The 27376-nt window shown below is 46.0% G+C and overlaps 1 protein-coding gene and 1 long non-coding RNA gene across 2 annotated transcripts; both read left to right on the top strand.

Annotated features, from left to right (window-relative positions):
• The first annotated feature begins 2993 nt into the window (after positions 1 to 2993).
• On the top strand, positions 2994 to 21759 carry LOC131707243 (N-acyl-aromatic-L-amino acid amidohydrolase (carboxylate-forming)-like). The gene is made up of 3 exons (XM_059009516.1): positions 2994 to 3047; positions 18307 to 18551; positions 21727 to 21759. The coding sequence occupies exons 1-3, from the start codon at positions 2994 to 2996 to the stop codon at positions 21731 to 21733; spliced, it is 306 nt and encodes a 101-aa protein (XP_058865499.1). The 3' UTR covers positions 21734 to 21759.
• LOC131707333 (uncharacterized) lies at positions 21759 to 26402 on the top strand. Its single transcript, XR_009311120.1, has 3 exons — positions 21759 to 21826; positions 22561 to 22670; positions 26292 to 26402. It is a non-coding gene; the product is annotated as an uncharacterized LOC131707333 (long non-coding RNA).
• Positions 26403 to 27376: the final 974 nt, after the last annotated feature.

Raw genomic sequence — 27376 nt, forward strand, 5'->3', positions numbered from 1 at the left:
AATTGTTTATTGGAAATACAATTGTTTATATCAAAATAAAAGGTACTGTTTTTGATATCCACAATTGTATTTCCAATATCAATAATTCTATTTTTGATATCAAAAAATAACATTGAGAATTGTTGATATCAAAAATAGAATTGCTGATATCAGCAATACATTACTGATATCACTATTAAAATTGCTGATATCAGCAATTGAGGATTAGATGTTAAAACGGCTTGCCATAGACAAGCGCACTCAAGCTTCAGTCCTCCGAAACAACAACGTGCTTCAAGCTGTCAAGTCGAGCTGCCTGCTTTCTTTCACACTGCAAGCCAGCTGTGAAGCCAATCGAGCAATCTAAGAAACCGCTGTCACTGTAATGACCTGCTGCCCAGTTTGTAATGTACCTGGCGTAGGGAGGTTGTTTTTCCACGTCGCTCTCTGTCTGGAAATTATTATTATTATTATTATTATATAAATTGGTTTACTTATTGTACATATCGTTATTATAGTGTTTGTATACTGTGATATGTGGAGGGAAAGCTTTGTTTTTAGTCTTTATCTTTTATTATTGTTCTCGAATCTATTTAGAAAATAAAACCGTAACGCAAATTAATACCAGTCTATATAGAATACAATAATTATGTTTATTGGTAAATGTTCTCATGTAAAAATGGAAAATTACAATGAGAAAACATTTTAAAAGTATATTTATAAATCAACCTCTAGCGGTATGATGCGCGTGCAGTTCACATTTAAATGTGTGTGTGTGTGTGAATGAACACTGTATAAAGTAATAACCGTTATTCTTTATGGATGTATATATTGTTTTATATTATTATTTTTGTCTAGCAAATTAATTGTTTTCCTTTGATCCTTTGACGTATGTAGGTGTGGTATTGAAGGAGGGCCACTTAATTCATCCTTTTCTTCTTTACTTTTGCCTTGAAACAGACAGGCCGTATGATACGGTAGACTCAATAAACAGCTGTTGGTGAATGACTAATCCAGGACTGATTCTTTAAAAAAATAAAAATAAATTACACAAAGCAAAATAAGGCCAGCTACACTTGGTCAATTTGCCACCCCCTGGGACCTCCTAGCTTCAGCTGGCAATGGCATAGCCCCGGATTCGAACCAGCGATCTCCTATAGGGCGCATCCTGCACTCCAGCAGATTGCCTTTACTGGATATGCCACTTGGAAGTCTGCAATCAAGAGTTAAAGGTCAAACTAAACTTCCTGCGTTTTTGAGCCAGATGGCCTGCCGCAACATCTCTCTCCTTACCTGCCAGACAGTTGTAAATGCTTGTGGTTTTTGGCAGTGGTGTCAGTCTGATTTGATTCCTGTTGACGTCCTCCACTCGGAACCTCTCGAATGGCGGCACCAGCACCTCGTCTTCAGTTGGGAACATCGAATAACTTTGAATCGATGCGCCCTGGCATGTGCGCATGTGGAAAATTGTTCCGGATCCAAAATGCATGGCTTTTTGTAGGCTTCGTGAAGTGGAGGTGAACTGGCCGAAGCGGACAGTTTTACCCTTGCCCACGCTTGTGGGCTTGGAAACGCCCCTGTAGACATGATAACAGTTTTTAAATTTGGTTTTCAGCTTCTTCAGAGCATCGGTTATGTAAAAATGCAGCGCCTTGAACGGGAACGCCTTGTAATTCTTTCCACCTCCGTTTCTGACCGCTGTGTTGAAGTCACTGTAAACGCCTGGCATTGTGTAAACGTAGATGGCAGTGGCTTGTTCTAGAGTCAGATATCCCAGAGATTTGGATTTCATTGCCGATTTTGCGTTGGACCAGGCGGAATTAAATTTTGGGTTCTGTTTCAGTTCTCTAGGCAGGTAAACCTTTTGAACTTTTTGTAACATTTCGTTTCTGCAGCCTTTATATTGATCATCCAGGGAATGTTTTGAGAAGTCCATCGGTATTGGAGAATTCTGAAAATAGGAAAAACAAAATGGCCGCCGTTCATGGACAGCAGATTTTGTGCAGTTTTGTGTAGATTTTGTGCAGTTGCATAAATCATGACGATGTGATCACAAAATATACTTGAAATCTCCCAACCTAAACAATTTTAAAACATTTCCAATTAAGCAAATTGTTTTAGTTCAAATTAAGGGCTCAGTGAATTAAACTCCTCGGTTGGAACAAAATCCAGCAGAGACACAGACAGACACACAGACAGACAGACAGACAGACAGACAGACGGGGGGGAAGGGGGTCCCTAGGAAGGGAAATTACAAACTTACTTGTTTAGGGGCCACAAACCACTGAGGGGCCACAAACTGAGCGGCCAATAGGAGAAGGAAGCAGAATTTCAAGAGAGATTGAGCCATCTTCTTCACTGTCCTGTTAGTTTAGATACTCTTAGAAAAAACAAATGTATATATATATATATATATATATATATATATATATATATATATATATATATATATATATATATATATATATATATATATATATTGTGAAATAGCGGGTTATGAGAAACAGCAGGGAGGGGGTTAAAACCTCCCTGCGAGAGAATCATGTGCGTATGCACATTTTGTTTAATTGTTTTATTATTTTGTTTAATTGTTTATTGTTTAATTATCACCCGCACCAGATATATATTGTAAATTAATGTCAGGTGCAGGGTATATAAGACGTGCAGCTTGGCTGTACGTGGCTGCTGAGTAGAAGGAGACAGAAGACGTGCTCTGTTTCCGAGCAGTCCTAAGAGTAAGTGCTGTGTTAAGTTTGTTTGTGTTAGCAGGTAAACGGCTTAGCCGTCCTACAAGGTAGTAAGGGAAAAACTTGTTTAGTAAGCACTCCAAACGAAGTTAGGTGTTTATTTCTGTTTATTTTATTTTTGTGTGTTTATTAAAAATTAGCGCGTCAGCGCTGAAAACTCAATTTCTTGTGTCCTGGGTCTTAATTTTAAAGGGGCAACAAACCCGAATGAGTGCCGGGCCGTTACATATGGTGTCAGAGTGTGTGGGCGCCCCTACGACCCTAAAAATGGAGAGTATCGAGGAGTTAATTGCGAGAATCGACCGCAATACTGCTGCGCAGGTAGAGCAGACAGCGACATGGGAGAGACAGATGAGCGAGATGGGGTTGGCACCGCCGAACAGACAGGAGCGGGAGCAAACAGAGTTAGAGCTGTTGCTCCAGAAATGGGAGCAGGCTAGCGTAGCTCCACAGTCTCCCGAGCCAGAGAGGGAGGAGCTGCTATCTCCGCTTCCAGAGCCCAGAGGAGAGAAGCCGCCGCTTCCGGAGCCCAGAGGGGAGGAGCCGCCGCTTCCGGAGCCCAGAGGGGAGGAGCCGCCGCTTCCGGAGCCCAGGGGGGAGGAGCCGCCGCTTCCGGAGCCCAGAGGGGAGGAGCCGCCGCTTCTGGAGCCCAGAGGGGAGGAGCCGCCGCTTCCGGAGCCCAGAGGGGAGGAGCCGCCGCTTCTGGAGCCCAGAGGGGAGGAGCCGCCGCTTCTGGAGCCCAGAGGGGAGGAGCCGCCGCTTCCGGAGCCCAGGGGGGAGGTGAAAAGCATACCTCCACCACAGCCCCGACCACCACCCCTACGGTCCAGTCCGGCACCGCTGCGTCCAGTCTCTCACCCCTTGCTCCAGGACACCCGGCCGGTCTTCCTGGACCTCCCTGTGCTGGGCCTAGAGCCCAGGAGTCTGCAACACTGGCCACAGCTCTGCCCCTGGTTCCCTGCTCCGCTCTCCCCGAGCACCCAGACGTCGCTGGGCTGCTGCCAGACGTCGCTGTCGCTCCCCCTGTTCGCTGCTTCGCTTACCCTGGGTGATCGGACATCGCTGCGCCGGTTCCCAGGGGAAGATCTCTGTCCACTGCTGCATCCTCCAGTGCCACGGCCTACGCTCCGGTCGCCCCTGTCGAACCGTTGGGTCCCCTTGTCGCCGGTGCGCGGTCCTTACCTGGCGGGGCCGGGATGTGGACCGATCCACCCTCAAGTCCGCCCGTGGAAAAGGGCGGAAAAGGACAATGATGGACTTGAGGTTGGGTGGTTAGGTTTTAAGGGAGGAGGTGGCCGTCTCGTGGCCTGTGTCTTGTAAAGACAAGGGGGGGGATGTGTGAAATAGCGGGTTATGAGAAACAGCAGGGAGGGGGTTAAAACCTCCCTGCGAGAGAATCATGTGCGGAATGCACATTTTGTTTAATTGTTTTATTATTTTGTTTAATTGTTTATTGTTTAATTATCACCCGCACCAGATATATATTGTAAATTAATGTCAGGTGCAGGGTATATAAGACGTGCAGCTTGGCTGTACGTGGCTGCTGAGTAGAAGGAGACAGAAGACGTGCTCTGTTTCCGAGCAGTCCTAAGAGTAAGTGTTGTGTTAAGTTTGTTTGTGTTAGCAGGTAAACGGCTTAGCCGTCCTGCAAGGTAGTAAGGGAAAAACTTGTTTAGTAAGCACTCCAAACGGAGTTAGGTGTTTATTTCTGTTTATTTTATTTTTGTGTGTTTATTAAAAATTAGCGCGTCAGCGCTGAAAACTCAATTTCTTGTGTCCTGGGTCTTAATTTTAAAGGGGCAACAAACCCGAATGAGTGCCGGGCCGTTACATATGGTGTCAGAGTGTGTGGGCGCCCCTACGACCCTAAAAATTGAGAGTATCGAAGAGTTAATTGCGAGAATCAACCGCAATACTGCTGCACAGGTAGAGCAGACAGCGACATGGGAGAGACAGATGAGCGAGATGGGGTTGGCACCGCCGAACAGACAGGAGCGGGAGCAAACAGAGTTAGAGCTGTTGCTCCAGAAATGGGAGCAGGCTAGCGCAGCTCCACAGTCTCCCGAGCCAGAGAGGGAGGAGCTGCTATTGCCGCTTCCAGAGCCCAGAGGAGAGAAGCCGCCACTTCCGGAGCCCAGAGGGGAGGAGCCGCCGCTTCCGGAGCCCAGAGGGGAGGAGCCGCCGCTTCCGGAGCCCAGGGGGGAGGAGCCGCCGCTTCCGGAGCCCAGAGGGGAGGAGCCGCCGCTTCCGGAGCCCAGGGGGGAGGAGCCGCCGCTTCTGGAGCCCAGAGGGGAGGAGCCGCCGCTTCTGGAGCCCAGAGGGGAGGAGCCGCCGCTTCCGGAGCCCAGGGGGGAGGAGCCGCCGCTTCCGGAGCCCAGAGGGGAGGAGCCGCCGCTTCCGGAGCCCAGAGGGGAGGAGCCGCCGCTTCCGGAGCCCAGGGGGGAGGAGCCGCCGCTTCCGGAGCCCAGAGGGGAGGAGCCGCCGCTTCTGGAGCCCAGAGGGGAGGAGCCGCCACTTCTGGAGCCCAGAGGGGAGGAGCCGCCGCTTCCGGAGCCCAGGGGGGAGGTGAAAAGCATACCTCCACCACAGCCCCGACCACCACCCCTACGGTCCAGTCCGGCACCGCTGCGTCCAGTCTCTCACCCCTTGCTCCAGGACACCCGGCCGGTCTTCCTGGACCTCCCTGTGCTGGGCCTAGAGCCCAGGAGTCTGCAACACTGGCCACAGCTCTGCCCCTGGTTCCCTGCTCCGCTCTCCCCGAGCACCCAGACGTCGCTGGGCTGCTGCCAGACGTCGCTGTCGCTCCCCCTGTTCGCTGCTTCGCTTCCCCTGGGTGATCGGACATCGCTGCGCCGGTTCCCAGGGGTAGATCTCTGTCCACTGCTGCATCCTCCAGTGCCACGGCCTACGCTCCGGTCGCCCCTGTCGAACCGTTGGGTCCCCTTGTCGCCGGTGCGCGGTCCTTACCTGGCGGGGCCGGGATGTGGACCGATCCACCCTCAAGTCCGCCCGTGGAAAAGGGCGGAAAAGGACAATGATGGACTTGAGGTTGGGTGGTTAGGTTTTAAGGGAGGAGGTGGCCGTCTCGTGGCCTGTGTCTTGTAAAGACAAGGGGGGGGGGGATGTGTGAAATAGCGGGTTATGAGAAACAGCAGGGAGGGGGTTAAAACCTCCCTGCGAAAGAATCATGTGCGGAATGCACATTTTGTTTAATTGTTTTATTATTTTGTTTAATTGTTTATTGTTTAATTATCACCCGCACCAGATATATATTGTAAATTAATGTCAGGTGCAGGGTATATAAGACGTGCAGCTTGGCTGTACGTGGCTGCTGAGTAGAAGGAGACAGAAGACGTGCTCTGTTTCCGAGCAGTCCTAAGAGTAAGTGCTGTGTTAAGTTTGTTTGTGTTAGCAGGTAAACGGCTTAGCCGTCCTGCAAGTTAGTGAGGGAAAAGAACTTGTGCAGTAAGCGCTCCAAGAGGAGCTAGGTGTTTATTTTGTATTTGTTTTAATTTTGTGTTTATTAAAATATTAGCGCGTCAGCGCTGAAAACTCCATTTCTTGTGTCCTGGGTCGTACTTTTAAAGGGGCAACGAACCCGAGTGAGTGCCGGGCTGTTACAATATATATATAAAAAATCTATAATTAGGGCTTCTGGTTTTGAGTTCTGGTTTCAGGAGTTATAACATACAGTATATTTGTGCTATTTTCACATACAGTATACCAATAGAAAGTTGTTTAAAAATCCTTTAAATTGATGTGAGGAACAGCAAGGATCAGATAAACGATGCAAAGAGTAGAAACATGCAAAGAAAGATGTCTAAGTTAACCTAATGTCTAAGACTTTTGCACAGCATTAAATTATCCATTTCTTAACATCTGGAAGAATTTCACTGTGATCAATCAGGTTGTGATTTTGTTAATTGAAATCATTTGGAGATCGTTTGAAACAAAAAAAGCTCTTTTTGTATGCGTTGTATTTGAATCGCAGCTAACTGTGCCTGCGTTTATTAGTTCATACACAGTCCTGCTGCCTGTTCAGGGAGTTTTCAGGTTTAACCCTGAATGCAGATCCAATTAAACTGGGTGAAACCCTAAAATCAGACCCCTGAATTACAACCAATAGAAACTTTGTAGGATGTCTCTGTGGAGTTTGGAATTGCACTTACCTGTCAATTGTAATGAGTCCAGCAGCCTGTCTCTTCAAACACTCAAGGGGTGAGTTGAATTCCTCTTCAATCGCCCCCACCCCGCCCCGTCCTGAATATGCAAAACTACAGACCCATCTCTTTGGTGTATTTCATTATCGGAGCTATAACATATGAGTAAAGAAAGAAACCTGCAGTTAATGCTTATTTGAATACTGATACAAAGTGTGTATGAATATTGAAGAGATTAGTAAATGGATGATTGTACGATTGCAGATGGTAAAATTGGTTTCAATTGCAGGTATTTTCTGTGAAACAGCTACAATGGGTTCTGAATCATCCCAATGTTACTTTGTTGTCAGTTTACAAATTGGAATGAAGAAACGGAAAGCAATCGCGACATTTTAATAACTGCAGCATTTTAAATAACAGTCCTTTTTTTTAATAATTGGGTTTAAGAATAACTGAGTGTAATGCTGGGCAATAGGAGTCTCATTGAAACTGCTGTGAAATAGGAGTCTCATTGAAACTACTGTGAAATATGAGTCTCATTGAAACTGCTGTGCAATAGGGAGTTTCATTGAAACTGCTGTGAAATGAGTCTCATTGAAACTGCTGTGCAATAAGAGTCTCATTGAAACTGCTGTGCAATAGGGAGACTCGTTGAAACTGCTGTGCAATAGGAGTCATATTCCCACCCCTGAAGTGCATGAATGCCAGATCATGCTCTATAGTTAAAGTAATAACTCCACACAGACGCACAAGTGATTTTTGAATGATGCTCAAAAAGCTGTTTTATTGCAGAAAGAAAACGAAAGAAAGACCACATCAAAAGCCACGGAGAGAGAGAGAGACTCCATACAATGTTTTTTCTTTTTTTTTTTACATTTCATGTTCTGAACATTCAAACACTGACCCTCTATTTCTGAATGCAGCTTTGCTCTTATAAAAGCTGCCAAGTCTTTGACTTAAAAAAACAACAAAAAAAACAAGTCAATTTGTGTCTCTCCATCTGTTTGAAATGGTTTATACAGCGCACAGCAAATGGCCCACAATGAATGAATTTAGATTGAATATCTGTATTGTGCAGCCTGCGTTGGTCACATGACTCGTGTCACGTGACTGTAGACTCAACTCTGACATCACCCGTGTGTCTTTCCTTTATGCACTGCAATGAAAAAGAGAAATAAATGACAAGTGGGTAGCTATGTGAAACACAGACTATATTCATGCAAAAACTGTTCAAGTAACGCTAAGCTTTCTCAAACAAAACCTGCAAAACTAATGCAATTACTAGTTACCATTTTTGTTTTATTTGGAATCAGCAATTATTTTACCCCTGTTTTCTCCCCAATTTGGAATGCCCAATTGTTTTAAGACCGTGTCTCATCACTGCTGCTGCTGCTGCAACCCCCTGGCAGTGACTCGGGAGAGGCAAAGACAAGAGCCCTCAAGCTTTAGTCCTCCGAAACGTGCTTCAAGCTGTCAATCCACCCGCTTTCTTTCTTTCACACTGCAAGCCCCACACAGTGAAGCCAACCAGACCTATCACGCCTTCAGAGGACTAACGCAGATCCAGTGACAAGAAGAGAGCCAGCTCGCAGACAGACACCTGGTCGCAACAGGAGTCACTGGTGCGCCGCAGTGTAGAGACAGGGATTACCCAGCCGACTTCAGCACTCCCCATCTGGGCAATGCTTGGACAATTTTGCGTCGCCCCCTGGAAAGTCCCAGCCACAGCCAGCGATGGCATAGCCCGTATTCAAATCAGCGATTTCCAGGCTATAGCTCCTACACACACTGACACACACATATGCTCAACACAGCCAACTATCTCTCCTTACCTGCCAGACAGTTATAAATGCTTTTGGTTTTTGGCAGTGGTTTCAGGTTGATTTGATTCCCGTTGACGGCCACCACTTGGAACCTCTCGAATGGCGGCACCAGAACCTCTTCGTTTTTAATGAACCACGAATAATCGTCGATCGATGTGCCTTGGCAGGTTTTCATAACAAACACAGTTGCCGTCCCGTAACCTGTTGCAACCTTTAGGCTTCGTGAAGTGGAGGTGAACTGACCGAAGCGGATGATTTGACCCAAGCTCACTTTTGTGGGCTTGGAAACGCCCCTGTACACATGATAACAGTTTTTAAATTTGGTTTTCAGCTTCTTCAGGGCATCGGTTAAATAAAAATGAACGCCTTGTAATTCTTTCCGCCTCCGTTTCTGACCGCTGTGTTGAAGTCGGTGTAAATGTGTTTGGTGGAGTAAGCGTAGACAGCCGTGGCTTGTTCTGGCGTCAGGCCTTTGAGAGGTTTGTTTTTCATTGCAATTTTAGCCATAGACCAAGCCTTTCTAAAGTTCTCGCTGTTTTTCAATTCTTTCTTCAGGTAAACTTCTCGCACTTTTTGTAACATTTTGTCTCTGCAGCCTTCATATTGATCATCTAGGGACTGTTTTGCGAAGTCCATCACTATTGGAGAATTCTGAAAATAGAAAAACAAAATGGCCGCCACTCTTGGACAGTACATTTTGACCAGTGGAAAAAGTCATAATGATCACACAAAATCTCCTACTTGCATAAACAGACATGTTTTTTTTTTTTTTTGAATCAGCAATTATTTCACCGCCAGCTTTCTGTCACACTGCAAGCCCCACACAGTGAAGCCAACCAGACCTGTTACGCTGTCGGAGGACTAACGCAGATCTGGTGTCATCAAGATCTTTTTAAACTTTAGCTCTTCAAGTTTAACTACTGAGTCCATGAACTGATCTCAGGGGGAAGTACTCCAGGATCAGGGTTGAGAACCACTGCTGTAGCATGTCTCTGCGGAGTTTGGAATGGCTCATCACAAAACATTTAACAACATCAATCGCTTGTGTGTACTAATGGTACTAATGCATCTCTTTATTGTTTAAACCACTTGAGAAGCGTGTCTTCTAATTCGAAGTGCGCACCTGTTTACAGGCAGGTGCACATACTGAAGAATCAATCACTGACAGGATTTTCTCCCGACTTTTCCATATCGTATTCACAGTGCTTTTTGACAACCCCAGTTTACTACATAATTGTGCCTGCTTTCGTCCCTTTTTGATTTCACTGATAATGTAGAGTTTATCCTTGAGTGAGATTGACACTCGTTTAGCTCTCGCCATGTTAATACAGTACATGAACTGTAATCAAGAGCAACGCTCAAACAGCAAGCACGTAATATCCGCCTCACAGACGTGCTGCGTGCCATCGTGGTGCGTGCGTAATAACAGCAAGCATGTACCATAAGAGTATGCAATAAACAAGCTTTTTAAAAAGGATTTAATACGATATTTATTTGGGCCCACGATACAGGTACATTATATCAGAGTGTACGTTATATACCAGGTATGTTGTAAACGAGTTTGACTATATATATATATATATATATATATATATATATATATATATATATATATATATATATATATTGTACTTGCTCTTAGTTAAACTGGCTCTTTATTTAGGACTGAAGACAGTTCCTGTTTGTACTGTATTGTGTTATTAAGCTATTCTTTTTTAATGTGGTGAATTGAACACTAAAGGGAAATTACAAACTTACCGGTTTAGGGGCCTGAGGGGACACACAGACAGACAGACAGACAGACAGACAGACAGACGGGGGGAAGGGGGTCCCTAGGAAGGGAAATTACAAACTTACTTGTTTAGGGGCCACAAACCACTGAGGGGCCACAAACTGAGCGGCCAATAGGAGAAGGAAGCAGAATTTCAAGAGAGATGGAGCCATCTTCTTCACTGTCCTGTTAGTTTAGATACTCTTAGGAACATGTATATAGTGACCATATGTATTGATTTTAGAAGAAAGAAAGAAAGAAAGACAAAGAAAGAAAAAGAAGGAAGGAAAGCAAGCAGGGCTGTCGCTCAATCAAAATATATGGGCTTTACTTGATTAACTGGTAGATTAATCAGTGCACAAAGGAAGAAAAGAGAAAGCAAGAATAACAGAAAGAAAGAGAAAACAGGCAAGGAATAAAAGAAAGAACTAAAAAAATAAAGAATGAATATATGTAGGGCTTGATGTTTTGAGTGTTTATTTTACATCTCTCTCTCCCTTTTAAACCTGTAATCAATAGTTGTTTTTAAGCCTTGAAATGATCAAATGCACTGTAAATGACTGCATGCTGTGAAATGCACTGTAAATGACTGCATGCTGTTAACCTCTGCTGCTTACATGTGATGGTGAACTGTTTTTAGTCCTTGAGCCCTTCATATATATATATATATATATATATATATATATATATATATATATATATATATATATATATATATATGATTCAATATGTTTCCTATTCATTTAGAGTGTGGAACCCTGTAATGCTAAAAATGAATTAAAAAATTAAAAAAATAATCAGCTACTTTAGTTGTATATGGACATCACAATAGTGATCAAAAATAAAAACAGAAAACTTCAAGCCCCGTATTTTGTAAGACTGTGTGGAGTAAACCCAACAACCCCCCGTCTGCCTGCCTGCCTCCCTGCCTCCCTGCCTCCCCGCCTGCATGCCTGCCTGCCTGCCTCCCTGCCTGCCTGCCTCCCTGCCTCCCTGCCTGCCTGCCTGCCTGCCTCCCTGCCTCCCTGCCTTCCTGCCTGCCTGCCTCCCTGCCTCCCTGCCTGCCTGCCTGCCTCCCTGCCTGCCTGCCTCCCTGCCTTCCTGCCTGCCTGCCTCCCTGCCTCCCTGCCTGCCTGCCTGCTTCCCTGCCTCCCTGCCTGCCTGCCTCCCTGCCTCCCTGCCTGCCTGCCTGCCTGCCTGCCTGCCTCCCTGCCTTCCTGCCTGCCTGCCTCCCTGCCTTCCTGCCTGCCTGCCTCCCTGCCTCCCTGCCTGCCTGCCTGCCTCCCTCCCTGCCTGCCTGCCTGCCTCCCTGCCTCCCTGCCTCCCTGCCTGCCTGCCTGCCTGCCTGCCTGCCTGCCTCCCTGCCTGCCTGCCTCCCTGCCTTCCTGCCTGCCTGCCTGTCTGCCTGCCTCCCTGCCTGCCTGCCTGCCTCCCTGCCTGCCTGCCTCCCTGCCTTCCTGCCTGCCTGCCTGCCTGCCTGCCTCCCTGCCTGCCTGCCTGCCTCCCTGCCTGTCTGCCTGCCTCCCTGCCTGCCTGCCTGCCTCCCTGCCTTCCTGCCTGCCTGCCTCCCTGCCTTCCTGCCTGCCTGCCTCCCTGCCTCCCTCCCTGCCTGCCTGCCTCCCTGCCTGCCTGCCTCCCTGCCTGCCTGCCTGCCTGCCTTCCCTCCTGCTCTGCAGGTTTATGTTTAAACCACTGAGCTGGTCTCAATTACTTCACTGAACTCATAAAAACTTGGGAGAGATTTCAAGGTAAGTATAAAAAAAAATTGTATGAGGAACTTAAATGATCCAACTTTTTATAAAGCAATGCCAGCGGTGCCCAGCCCTGGTCCTGGAGGGCCAGCGGTGCCCAGCCCTGGTCCTGGAGGGCCAGCGGTGCCCAGCCCTGGTCCTGGAGGGCCAGCGGTGCCCAGCCCTGGTCCTGGAGGGCCAGCGGTGCCCAGCCCTGGCTTTTGTTGTAACTGTGCCCTAAATTACTTAATTGATCCAATATAATTGGTAATAATTGGTCTAGTTAGTAATTTAGGGCACGGTTGGAACAAAAACCAGGAGGGACACCAGACCTCCAGGACCAGGGCTGGCCACCACCAAGATACACAATAAAACAAACTCAAATTAAGCAAATTATTAGTTCAATGAAGTAATTGAGAGCAGCTCGGTTAGAACAAAAAACAGCAAGGCAGGCAGGCAGGGGGAAGTACTCCAGGACCAGGGTTGAGAACCACTGCTGTAGCATGTCTCTGCGGAGTTTGGAATTGCACTTACCTGTCAATTGTAATGCAGTCCAGCAGACTCTTCAAACACTCAAGGGGTGAGTTGAGTTCCATTCAGATTATTTGCTCTTATACTTTATAATATAGACCCTCCCGAATATGCAAAACTACAGATCCCTCTCTTTGCGTGTGCGTGTGTGTGTTTCACTGTCCCAGGTAGAAGGTGTTTTAATACTAATGAAAGCCAGCCATTGTGTGGTGAACAAAGTGCAGGGGTGTTATATTGAAGGGGTTTACAATATGGAGCTTTTGCAAAAGAGCAAGTATCAGGAATCTTTATCTTTTAAAGTTCAATTTTGACATTTTTTGCACTTGGAAAGAAAGTCTCCACATAGCAATCATGGAGATTTTGTGTAGCATACACCATAATAATGATGATTAAATGCTAAATAAATCCTATCTCCATACACAGACACCCAGAGAAAGAAATAGAGACGGGGAATCGAACCCAGGGCACTAGGGTTGTGAGGCAGGCAGGCATGCAACAGCGCTAACTGCCTACGCACCATGCACTACTTATGAAAAAACATTGAATTGAGATCATAATAATAATACAGGGAGCTGGCGAGATCTGCAGCGTATTTGTTGGGTGTCTGTTTTTTTTTTGTTTTGTTTTAAACATATTATGAGCCAATTCGCTTTCTTTCTTTCTTTCTTTCTTTCTTTCTTTCTTTCTTTCTTTCTTTCTTAATCAAACACGAATTACCAAATAATGTTTTTTTCACCCTCATATATGAGCTGAGTTACAAACAGCATTGTGCAGCATTGCTCTCTGTTGATTCTAGTTGAACCTGCATTTCGTTCTGCCTGCAGTCTGATCGCATTCGAATTCAGTTTGTTAACTTCCACTGTGTTTAGTTTCTAGTAGTAGCAGTGCTACTAGTTTGTTTTCTCTCTCTCTCATCCCCGCTAAATTAAAACAATGTTTCTCTTTATCCGGTACGCAACAGCAGCAGCAGTTAAAAGCTAAAGCGAGAGATGGAAAATAAACAGAGCAAACCACAGTATTTGCTACAGGAATGGGCCTTGTGGAGTTAACTTTGCATTTTATTGTTCATAGAGAAACGTGTCAGTAATAATAGTTTAAGAGTTTGTGTTAAAGCCTTTGTGGATACATATCGAAACGTATTACTCTGCTGTATACAATGTAAATTTGGCGATATTTGAATGGCAGTAAAGATCTGTGAACAAAAAGTGCAGGTCAATCAATCAATCTTTATTTAATATAGCACTGTGAAAGGGTGGCTTGAAGTGGTGACGTCAGACCAGAAACACAGACTCCAAACAGTGAGGAATGGCGGGGCAAACTGAGACGCTAAGGCGTCCAGCGTTTTATTAAACAATACTCAAAAGATTTAAACAAACACAAAACAAAAGGGCACAAGGGCCAAACAATCAAATAGTAAACAAATAGTGTGCTGGTTGCGTGACCAGCACATGTAGCAATTGTTCCTTTCCTTTTCCTTTCCCTTTCCCTCCTCCCCCCAAACTTACATCTCATCTCTTACACCTTGAGCGCAGACAGCTACAGGCTTTTATATTCTGGCCGAGGGGTTAACTAGCTATTAATTAAATTACCTTATTACCCCTCGGCCATAGTCTGCACGGGATTAATAAGGATGTGTGACTGTCAGCTCGTTAAATAATCAGTAGCTGATCAGTCACGCATCCTCACAAGGTTTTTAAAAATAAAAACAATAACCTGGCGGACGGCGTCTCGCTCGTCCAGCCAAACAATACATAATAATAATAATAATAATAATAATAATAAAGGACGGCTTTCATCGTCACATTAACACATAAATCAAAACAACAATAAACAAAGGGGCGGGACACTCCGCCACAAGCGCCCTTCACAATAAACTGTCACAGGGCGCTTCACAACAGAACAAAACAGCAATGGTTTGTTGAGCACAAAAAACAACAACAATAAATATAAAAATGCAAAACTATACAGATAAAATGCAGTACAATACAAGGTAATAACATTTCAAATATGTGTATGGGATTAAAATATCATTTAAATACGAGGGATGTAAGCCATTTAATGCTTTGTATGTAATAAACATAGCCTTAAAATCAACCCTGAACTTTACAGGGAGCCAATGTAGGGCTGCCAGTACTAGGGTAATGTGATCATATCTCGTACTTCTTGTTAAGACCCTGGCAGCAGCGTTCTGCACAAGGTGCAGTCGAGATAAGATTGATCTGGGAATACCAGAGAACAGAGCATTGCAGTAATCTAGTCTGGATGTTATAGAAGCATGCATCAACCTCTCTGCACCTTGCATGGAGAGAAAGTACCTTAGCTTAGCAATATTTCTTAAATGAAAAAAGGATACTTTGGTTATCTTTCTATTATAAGGTTCAAATGAAAGATATCTGTCAAAGATTACACCCAGATTTCTCATTTCAGACCTCAACTTGAATGGAAAGCTGTCAACTGCAAAAACATCTGAATTTGTATTGTTTAATTTGATCCTAATAGCATTGTACTTTTTATTTCATATACCATGATACTGTTTCTAGTAGATATAGTGCACTAGATAGCATTGTATTAATAAGATAGTTCAGGGCTGCACTGTGGCGTAGTGGTTAGGGCTCTGGACTCCTGACCTGACCTGACCGGAGGGTTGTGGGTTCAAACCCAGGTGGGGGGAAGGCACACACTGCTGCTGTACCCTTGAGCAAGCAGGCAGGTACTTTACCTAGATTGCTCCAGTACAAACCCGGCTGTATAAATGGGTAATTGTATGTAAAAATAAAGTGATATATTGTAATAATTGTAAGTCGCCCTGGAGAAGGGGGGTGTCTGCTAGGAAATATAATAATAATTGTATTCAGAGGTGGAAATGGGCTGGAACGTTACCTCTACGGGTAACTCTCCTGTGTAATAAAACTGCTTAGTGTCACCGCTCGCTCGTGTGTTTCTGAAGCGATCTCCTGCAATAAGGGAGCAGTGTGCTTCCTGGTTAGAATGAAGACTTTCTGTTTGTTATTTGAGATTATAGTTCTGACTGTTTAAAAGCTGTGAGTTAAAATGTACTTTTCAAGTTTCAAAGTGAAACGTTTGAATGTAGAGATGAAATATATAATGACTCATTCCTATAGCATGGCTTATCTACATCAGCACTATGATAAAATAAAACTATATTTGGGGCTCCTCTTGACCTCTGGTATAGGCCAAATGTTTTTATTGCCCTATAATTTAACATATTGATGCGTTGATGTTATACACAATGATGGTATAGGATGGTATAGGTCAGGGTTCTTGATTGGACCAATTTAACCATTTGTATCGGTCCTAGGAAAGAAAGGTTAAGTGGTTCCAATCAACCCAATTAGGTCATTAAGAGTTGAACTGGAATGAAAACCAGAAGCATCTCGGCCTTCCAGGTCCTGAACTTTCACCTCCGTATCTTGTTCCAAAATTCAGCGGTACAAGTAACACGAGTGACGTCACATAGACCCCCCTCCCCTTACCATAACGGAACTAAACCATACCTGGCCTGTTACTTTGTGCTGCGCTTGTGCTGGTTTTGTGTCGTTCAAATTAACTTCACGACACAAAACCACCAAAAAACTATTTTTTTTTGCTTAGTTGAGATCTTAACAAATATTGTTTTCAGGGGAGCTAGTCCAGTGTATGCCTCACCTCAGCGGGCTTGCACCCAGTTCCCTATTGTAGCATTTTTTTTTTGTCCTGAATTCTGTAGCGATTGTATTCTCTCCAGTATGTCACAGTTTGTTTCGCAGGCGCGATTACATTCAAATCTGAAAGGCAGTGTTCAATCACACAGTTCTATTTTTATATAATATAATAATAGTGAAGGGGGTTGAATTGAAAACACCGATACATAGTATCGTAAGAGGAAAACAATAAAAAGTTGTGTAAAAAGTTATCAGTTGCTGCAATAATTATCTGTCCTTAGGTGCCATCTTGCGGATATTTTCTGTAATGCGGGTTATTTTATCCTCAACCAAAATGGCTGCTACTCCAATGTTAAGTATATGTGTGAAGCCAGGTATTGCCCTATTTGCTGTCTGCCAATGCGGTGTTGTTTCCGTGTTGCAGCGAAAACCGGTGATTTTACAGTTCCGGGCAGGCAGTTAATTCTGAAGGAAAAAACAACGCGAAAACTGGTAGGAAGGAAACTGCAGAACTTATAAAATAACCAATGAATATTTTTTGCACCATATCTCTGTGCTTAACAATGCATTCCATTGATTTATCAAACTTTCATTGTGTTTCATTACACTTTGCTGTTTATAAGGCTTATCCTGTTTTTAATTATGCTTTATACCACTGTCCCTCTCTGTGCTTCACAATGCTTCCCTGTGCTTTACTTTACCACTGCCCCTCTCTCTGTGCTTCACAATGCTTCCCTGTGCTTTACTTTACCACTGTCCCTATCTCTGTGCTTCGCAATGCTTCCCTGTGCTTTACTTTACCACTACCCCTCTCTCTGTGCTTCACAATGCTTCCCTGTGCTTTACTTTACCACTGCCCCTCTCTCTGTGCTTCGCAATGCTTCCCTGTGCTTTACTTTACCACTGCCCCTCTCTCTGTGCTTCACAATGCTTCCCTGTGCTTTACTTTACCACTGCCCCTCTCTCTGTGCTTCACAATGCTTCCCTGTGCTTTACTTTACCACTGTCCCTATCTCTGTGCTTCGCAATGCTTCCCTGTGCTTTACTTTACCACTACCCCTCTCTCTGTGCTTCACAATGCTTCCCTGTGCTTTACTTTACCACTGCCCCTCTCTCTGTGCTTCGCAATGCTTCCCTGTGCTTTACTTTGCCACTGTCCCTCTCTCTGTGCTTCACAATGCTTCCCTGTGCTTTACTTTACCACTGTCCCTCTCTCTGTGCTTCACAATGCTTCCCTGTACTTTACTATGACTGTAAACTGTGCAGTGCATTTTTAATAGGATATTCGGCTCAAATGGGAAATGATAACAATCTCTCTGCCTGTATAACGAGTTAGCTTTTAAGCCCAAAACTTTATTTTTGGGGTCAGAGGTCACTAGGTCAAAGTTCGGTCAGTCTGTCACACTGAAACATCTTTCTGTATATCTGGTACAGTGTTTCCCAGTCCTGGTCCTGGGGACCCTCCTGTCTGTTTGTCTGTCTGTGCCTCTGCTGGTTTTTGTTCCAACTGAGGAGCTGCTCACAATTGCTTTATTGAACCTCTTAAATGAGAGTCTGTCTGTCTGTGTGGAGTTTGCATGTTCCCCCAACGTGTTTGCGTGGGTTTTTTTTCACCACCGAGCGCTCCGGTTTCCTCCCACAGTTAAAAAAAAACGTGAAAGCATCTGTGGGGAATGTATGCATGTATTGATTCCCATGGTGGTGCTACAGTATGTATGGAACTGCTGCATGGTGCATTGATCAGCTATGGATATTGTATGAGTGCGTGTATGAATTGACCTCAGATCTGGTGCCTGTATTTCTTTTTTTTTTGTTACATATAATAGTTGTTGACTTTTTGTTTTTATTAAATTTAAATAAAATGGATGTGTTTTTTATTTTCGCACACCCCTCTTCTCCTCAGATGAAACATTCCACTGCCTTTCCCTCCCGACCTCTCAGCAGAGTGGTTGTGACCGGCGGTACCCACGGTGACGAGCTGGGAGGAGTCTGTCTGGTGAGGGAGTGGCTGAGGCAGGGTGACGCCCCCTTTCTGCACCGGCGCAGCTTCAGAGCTCAGACACTGCTAGCCAATCCGAGAGCAACCAAGCAGAACAGGAGCTACCTGGAGACAGACCTGAACAGGTGCTTCACAGCAGAGATATTGAGGTGAGTGAAACACCTAATAGAACTGCATATAGTGCAGCTACCCCCAGCACAGTGTGTATATATAACACTGAATAGAAAACCCTGGACAGAACTACATATAGTGCAGCTACCACCCAGCACAGTGTAGATCTATCACTGAATAGAAAACCCTGGACAGAACTACATATAGTGCAGCTACCCCCAGCACAGTGTAGATCTATCACTGAATAGAAAACCCTGGACAGAACTACATATAGTGCAGCTACCACCCAGCACAGTGTGTATATATAACACTGAATAGAAAACCCTGGACAGAACTGCATATAGTGCAGCTACCACCCAGCACAGTGTGTATATATAACACTGAATAGAAAACCCTGGACAGAACTACATATAGTGCAGCTACCACCCAGCACAGTGTGTATATATAACACTGAATAGAAAACCCTGGACAGAACTACATATAGTGCAGCTACCACCCAGCACAGTGTAGATCTATCACTGAATAGAAAACCCTGGACAGAACTACATATAGTGCAGCTAGCCCCAGCACAGTGTAGATCTATAACACTGAATAGAAAACCCTGGACAGAACTACATATAGTGCAGCTACCACCCAGCACAGTGTGTATATATAACACTGAATAGAAAACCCTGGACAGAACTACATATAGTGCAGCAAGCCCCAGCACAGTGTGTATATATAACACTGAATAGAAAACCCTGGACAGAACTACATATAGTGCAGCTACCACCCAGCACAGTGTGTATATATAACACTGAATAGAAAACCCTGGACAGAACTGCATATAGTGCAGCTACCACCCAGCACAGTGTGTATATATAACACTGAATAGAAAACCCTGGACAGAACTACATATAGTGCAGCTACCACCCAGCACAGTGTGTATATATAACACTGAATAGAAAACCCTGGACAGAACTACATATAGTGCAGCTAGCCCCAGCACAGTGTGTATATATAACACTGAATAGAAAACCCTGGACAGAACTACATATAGTGCAGCTAGCCCCAGCACAGTGTAGATCTATAACACTGAATAGAAAACCCTGGACAGAACTACATATAGTGCAGCTACCACCCAGCACAGTGTGTATATATAACACTGAATAGAAAACCCTGGACAGAACTGCATATAGTGCAGCTACCACCCAGCACAGTGTGTATATATAACACTGAATAGAAAACCCTGGACAGAACTACATATAGTGCAGCTACCACCCAGCACAGTGTGTATATATAACACTGAATAGAAAACCCTGGACAGAACTACATATAGTGCAGCTAGCCCCAGCACAGTGTAGATCTATAACACTGAATAGAAAACCCTGGACAGAACTACATATAGTGCTGCTACCACCCAGCACAGTGTGTATATATAACACTGAATAGAAAACCCTGGACAGAACTACATATAGTGCAGCTACCACCCAGCACAGTGTGTATATATAACACTGAATAGAAAACCCTGGACAGAACTACATATAGTGCAGCTAGCCCCAGCACAGTGTAGATCTATAACACTGAATAGAAAACCCTGGACAGAACTACATATAGTGCAGCTAGCCCCAGCACAGTGTAGATCTATAACACTGAATAGAAAACCCTGGACAGAACTACATATAGTGCAGCTACCACCCAGCACAGTGTGTATATATAACACTGAATAGAAAACCCTGGACAGAACTGCATATAGTGCAGCTACCACCCAGCACAGTGTGTATATATAACACTGAATAGAAAACCCTGGACAGAACTGCATATAGTGCAGCTACCACCCAGCACAGTGTAGATCTATAACACTGAATAGAAAACCCTGGACAGAACTACATATAGTGCAGCTACCACCCAGCACAGTGTGTATATATAACACTGAATAGAAAACCCTGGACAGAACTACATATAGTGCAGCTACCACCCAGCACAGTGTGTATATATAACACTGAATAGAAAACCCTGGACAGAACTACATATAGTGCAGCTAGCCCCAGCACAGTGTGTATATATAACACTGAATAGAAAACCCTGGACAGAACTACATATAGTGCAGCTAGCCCCAGCACAGTGTAGATCTATAACACTGAATAGAAAACCCTGGACAGAACTACATATAGTGCAGCTACCCCCAGCACAGTGTAGATCTATCACTGAATAGAAAACCCTGGACAGAACTACATATAGTGCAGCTAGCCCCAGCACAGTGTGTATATATAACACTGAATAGAAAACCCTGGACAGAACTGCATATAGTGCAGCTACCACCCAGCACAGTGTGTATATATAACACTGAATAGAAAACCCTGGACAGAACTGCATATAGTGCAGCTACCACCCAGCACAGTGTGTATATATAACACTGAATAGAAAACCCTGGACAGAACTACATATAGTGCAGCTACCACCCAGCACAGTGTGTATATATAACACTGAATAGAAAACCCTGGACAGAACTGCATATAGTGCAGCTACCCCCAGCACAGTGTAGATCTATCACTGAATAGAAAACCCTGGACAGAACTACATATAGTGCAGCTACCCCCAGCACAGTGTAGATCTATCACTGAATAGAAAACCCTGGACAGAACTACATATAGTGCAGCTACCACCCAGCACAGTGTGTATATATAACACTGAATAGAAAACCCTGGACAGAACTACATATAGTGCAGCTACCACCCAGCACAGTGTGTATATATAACACTGAATAGAAAACCCTGGACAGAACTACATATAGTGCAGCTAGCCCCAGCACAGTGTGTATATATAACACTGAATAGAAAACCCTGGACAGAACTACATATAGTGCAGCTAGCCCCAGCACAGTGTGTATATATAACACTGAATAGAAAACCCTGGACAGAACTACATATAGTGCAGCTAGCCCCAGCACAGTGTAGATCTATAACACTGAATAGAAAACCCTTGACAGAACTACATATAGTGCAGCTACCACCCAGCACAGTGTGTATATATAACACTGAATAGAAAACCCTGGACAGAACTACATATAGTGCAGCTAGCCCCAGCACAGTGTGTATATATAACACTGAATAGAAAACCCTGGACAGAACTGCATATAGTGCAGCAAGCCCAAGCACAGTGTAGATCTATAACACTGAATAGAAAACCCTGGACAGTATAACTGCATAACCTCCTCTCTCTCCTCTTCCTCAGCTCTTGAAATTGGTCCCCAGCCCACAGGACTAAGATATCTACAACATGATGAGACGCCTCGTAGTAAATGTCCTGGACTTTATAGAACTATTCAACCAGGGTCAGTCTGTGTGTCTTTGTATTTGTGTCGGTCGGTCTGTCTGTCTGTGTCTATCTCTCTAATTCCAACTGCCTGTGCTTGTGTCTCTGCGTGAGTCTGTGTGTCTGCGTGTTTGTGTGTCTGTCTGTTTGTGTGTCTGCATGTCTGCGTGTTTGTGTGTCTGTCTGTTTGTGTGTCTGCGTGTCTGCGTGTTTGTGTGTCTGTCTGTTTGTGAGTCTGTGTGTCTGCGTGTTTGTGTGTCTGTCTGTTTGTGTGTCTGTGTGTCTGCGTGTTTGTCTGTCTGTCTGTTTGTGTGTCTGTGTGTCTGCGTGTTTGTGTGTCTGTCTGTTTGTGTGTCTGTGTGTCTGCATGTTTGTCTGTCTGTCTGTTTGTGTGTCTGTGTGTCTGCGTGTTTTTGTGTGTGTCTCTGTGAGCCTGTCTGTTTCTATGTGTGTGTGTCTGTTTTTGAGTCTGTCTGCTTGTACCTGTGCATGTGTGTCCATCTATGTCTCTCTGTGTCTGTTGTGAGTGTGTGTCTGTCTCTTAAGACGTCTGGAAGTCTGTCTGTATACAATGTTAACTTCCTCTCCCTCTCCCCCTCTCTGTCTCCCCTCTCTCTCCCTCTCCCCCTCTCTGTCTCCCCCCTCTCTCTTCCTCCCCCCCTCTCTGTCTCCCCCTCTCTCTCTCTTTCTTTCTCTCTTTTCTCTCCCCCCTGCCCCTTTCTCTCAACTCTCTCCCTCTCTGTCTCTCTCCAGGTCTCTCTCTCCCCTCCTCTCCTCTGCAGTGTTTTGAGCTCCAGCAGCCCTTTGATTACCCCTGAGACGAGGAGGGCGTCCTGACAGCCTGCATCCACCCAGAGAGACAGGTCAGTGTGTGTGTGTCTGTCCTGACAGCCTGCACCCACACAGAGAGACAGGTCAGTGTGTGTGTGTGTCTGTCCTGACAGCCTGCATCCACCCAGAGAGACAGGTCAGTGTGTGTGTGTCTGTCCTGACAGCCTGCACCCACCCAGAGAGACAGGTCAGTGTGTGTGTGTGTGTGTCTGTCCTGACAGCCTGCATCCATGCAGAGAGACAGGTCAGTGTGTGTGTGTGTGTCTGTCCTGACAGCCTGCATCCACCCAGAGAGACAGGTCAGTGTGTGTGTGTGTGTCTGTCCTGACAGCCTGCATCCACCCAGAGAGACAGGTCAGTGTGTGTGTGTGTGTGTCTGTCTGTCCTGACAGCCTGCATCCACCCAGAGAGACAGGTCAGTGTGTGTGTGTCTGTCCTGACAGCCTGCATCCACCCAGAGAGACAGGTCAGTGTGTGTGTGTGTCTGTCCTGACAGCCTGCATCCACCCAGAGAGACAGGTCAGTGTGTGTGTGTGTGTGTCTGTCCTGACAGCCTGCATCCACGCAGAGAGACAGGTCAGTGTGTGTGTGTCTGTCCTGACAGCCTGCATCCACCCAGAGAGACAGGTCAGTGTGTGTGTGTGTCTGTCCTGACAGCCTGCATCCACCCAGAGAGACAGGTCAGTGTGTGTGTGTGTGTCTGTCCTGACAGCCTGCATCCACGCAGAGAGACAGGTCAGTGTGTGTGTGTGTCTGTCCTGACAGCCTGCATCCACCCAGAGAGACAGGTCAGTGTGTGTGTGTCTGTCCTGACAGCCTGCATCCACCCAGAGAGACAGGTCAGTGTGTGTGTGTCTGTCCTGACAGCCTGCATCCACCCAGAGAGACAGGTCAGTGTGTGTGTGTGTCTGTCCTGACAGCCTGCATCCACCCAGAGAGACAGGTCAGTGTGTGTGTGTGTGTCTGTCCTGACAGCCTGCACCCACCCAGAGAGACAGGTCAGTGTGTGTGTGTGTGTGTCTGTCCTGACAGCCTGCATCCACGCAGAGAGACAGGTCAGTGTGTGTGTGTGTGTCTGTCCTGACAGCCTGCATCCACCCAGAGAGACAGGTCAGTGTGTGTGTGTGTGTCTGTCCTGACAGCCTGCATCCACCCAGAGAGACAGGTCAGTGTGTGTGTGTGTCTGTCTGTCCTGACAGCCTGCATCCACCCAGAGAGACAGGTCAGTGTGTGTGTGTCTGTCCTGACAGCCTGCATCCACCCAGAGAGACAGGTCAGTGTGTGTGTGTGTCTGTCCTGACAGCCTGCATCCACCCAGAGAGACAGGTCAGTGTGTGTGTGTGTGTCTGTCCTGACAGCCTGCATCCACGCAGAGAGACAGGTCAGTGTGTGTGTGTCTGTCCTGACAGCCTGCATCCACCCAGAGAGACAGGTCAGTGTGTGTGTGTGTCTGTCCTGACAGCCTGCATCCACCCAGAGAGACAGGTCAGTGTGTGTGTGTGTGTCTGTCCTGACAGCCTGCATCCACGCAGAGAGACAGGTCAGTGTGTGTGTGTGTCTGTCCTGACAGCCTGCATCCACCCAGAGAGACAGGTCAGTGTGTGTGTGTGTGTCTGTCCTGACAGCCTGCATCCACGCAGAGAGACAGGTCAGTGTGTGTGTGTCTGTCCTGACAGCCTGCATCCACCCAGAGAGACAGGTCAGTGTGTGTGTGTGTCTGTCCTGACAGCCTGCATCCACCCAGAGAGACAGGTCAGTGTGTGTGTGTGTGTCTGTCCTGACAGCCTGCATCCACGCAGAGAGACAGGTCAGTGTGTGTGTGTGTCTGTCCTGACAGCCTGCATCCACCCAGAGAGACAGGTCAGTGTGTGTGTGTCTGTCCTGACAGCCTGCATCCACCCAGAGAGACAGGTCAGTGTGTGTGTGTCTGTCCTGACAGCCTGCATCCACCCAGAGAGACAGGTCAGTGTGTGTGTGTGTCTGTCCTGACAGCCTGCATCCACCCAGAGAGACAGGTCAGTGTGTGTGTGTGTGTCTGTCCTGACAGCCTTCACCCACCCAGAGAGACAGGTCAGTGTGTGTGTGTGTGTGTCTGTCCTGACAGCCTGCATCCACGCAGAGAGACAGGTCAGTGTGTGTGTGTGTGTCTGTCCTGACAGCCTGCATCCACCCAGAGAGACAGGTCAGTGTGTGTGTGTGTGTCTGTCCTGACAGCCTGCATCCACCCAGAGAGACAGGTCAGTGTGTGTGTGTGTCTGTCTGTCCTGACAGCCTGCATCCACCCAGAGAGACAGGTCAGTGTGTGTGTGTCTGTCCTGACAGCCTGCATCCACCCAGAGAGACAGGTCAGTGTGTGTGTGTGTCTGTCCTGACAGCCTGCATCCACCCAGAGAGACAGGTCAGTGTGTGTGTGTGTGTCTGTCCTGACAGCCTGCATCCACGCAGAGAGACAGGTCAGTGTGTGTGTGTCTGTCCTGACAGCCTGCATCCACCCAGAGAGACAGGTCAGTGTGTGTGTGTGTCTGTCCTGACAGCCTGCATCCACCCAGAGAGACAGGTCAGTGTGTGTGTGTGTGTCTGTCCTGACAGCCTGCATCCACGCAGAGAGACAGGTCAGTGTGTGTGTGTGTCTGTCCTGACAGCCTGCATCCACCCAGAGAGACAGGTCAGTGTGTGTGTGTCTGTCCTGACAGCCTGCATCCACCCAGAGAGACAGGTCAGTGTGTGTGTGTCTGTCCTGACAGCCTGCATCCACCCAGAGAGACAGGTCAGTGTGTGTGTGTGTCTGTCCTGACAGCCTGCATCCACCCAGAGAGACAGGTCAGTGTGTGTGTGTGTGTCTGTCCTGACAGCCTGCATCCACCCAGAGAGACAGGTCAGTGTGTGTGTGTGTCTGTCCTGACAGCCTGCATCCACCCAGAAAGACAGGTCAGTGTGTGTGTGTGTGTCTGTCCTGACAGCCTGCATCCACCCAGAGAGACAGGTCAGTGTGTGTGTCTGTCTGTCCTGACAGCCTGCATCCACCCAGAGAGACAGGTCAGTGTGTGTGTGTGTGTCTGTCTGTCCTTAGAGCCTGCATCCACCCAGAGAGACAGGTCAGTGTGTGTGTGTCTGTCCTGACAGCCTGCATCCACCCAGAGAGACAGGTCAGTGTGTGTGTGTGTCTGTCCTGACAGCCTGCATCCACCCAGAGAGACAGGTCAGTGTGTGTGTGTGTGTCTGTCTGTCTGTCCTGACAGCCTGTTCAGTGTGTCTGTGTCTCCTTTGAAGGGGGGCTGTGATAATGTTAATAAAGCTAATAATAACAATAATAAGAGAGGATTTTAAAGATTGTTAGTTAGCATTAGGGAGGGAGGGAGGGAAACATACTTTCAGTTTACTGCAGTTAATGACGGTAAACTGGCAACAAACTACTGGAACTGATTCCCAGGTACAAATATCCCTTCAGTTCCACTGTAGTTATTGCACTACTAATTTAAATCCAGTACAGTACATATAACACATTTAAATTACAATACATTGGCAACAGACTGCAAAACTCTCTCTCTCTCTCTCTCTCTCTCTCTCTCTCTCTCTCTCTCTCTCTCTCTCTCTCTCTCTCTCTCTCTCTCTCTCTCTCTCTCTCTCTCTCCCCCCCTCTTTCTGTCTCTCAGGATCGTGATTTTGAGCCTGTGTTTTTGGGGGACTCTCTGTTCCAGACTCTGGTTTCGGGGGTCACTGTTCCCTACAGTGGTGACTGGGAGCCTGTTTACCCCGTGTTTATCAAAGAGGCGGGGGGGGGGGGGGGGGGGGGCAATATTACCCAATTATCATAACATCATAATCCATAACTTTCTTTCTGTGGAGCTGGCTACACTCATAAGAAGTAAATTCATGAGGAGTTACCATCTGGCTCCAGATGAACCGGACGCTGTGAGACAGACCGGGATTTCAAACTTGCCCAGAATCTGAAAGTAATGAATGTGTAAATGAACCATCCTTCACTACAATGAATAATGCTGCTTAAATACCCGCATCCACATCAAATAATTGTATTATACTTGAATGAATTGCAGCCAGTCGCTGTTTCTTTTCTGTTTGTTAATATTCAATCACCAAGTATGAAAACACAATCAAAGCATCCTCCTCATCATCACCCCGCTGCTCTATTGATAGATTAGCTATTCATTCATTAAGATCTGGTCAGAAGCAGCTGATCAGTGGGATTGTTTGCTGCACACAGCAATTCCACCACAGGATTAATCTCAGCAAAGGTGGAGCTCATTTATACGTGAATTACTGTCAGTTTAGGGGCAAGTTTGAAATCCCGGTCTGTCTCAAAGCATCCAGTTAATCTGGAGCCAGATGGTAACCTTAGTTTCTTTATTTCATTTATTTGGTTGGGACCACGTGTAATTAAAACATTCATGATTGAACATGCGATGATGCGTTGCACATTCCGATTCAGCCTAAGCTAGTTTTCATCGGTAGTCCCAAAAACAGTTCATCCATTTGAGTTTGATTTATAGTTAGTTTGAACATTTTCATTGAATTTAAAAAGTAAACAGCTAGCTGAGGCAATAGCTGGCTTTTCATTAGAACTTGTGCTTTTTGCTAAAGAAACAAAGTGCTGGAATCAGGAAAGACGCGGAGATGTAGACGGAGAGAAGCTGATCAACCAGAAAAGGGATTTACCGGTGAACTTCTGGTCTGTCAAAGCAACAGTTTACAGGCCTGCGTATTTCCTGCAGATTTGGGC

Source organism: Acipenser ruthenus, chromosome 39 (genome assembly GCF_902713425.1).
Source record: "Acipenser ruthenus chromosome 39, fAciRut3.2 maternal haplotype, whole genome shotgun sequence".
In the NCBI taxonomy this organism is placed as follows: domain Eukaryota; kingdom Metazoa; phylum Chordata; class Actinopteri; order Acipenseriformes; family Acipenseridae; genus Acipenser; species Acipenser ruthenus.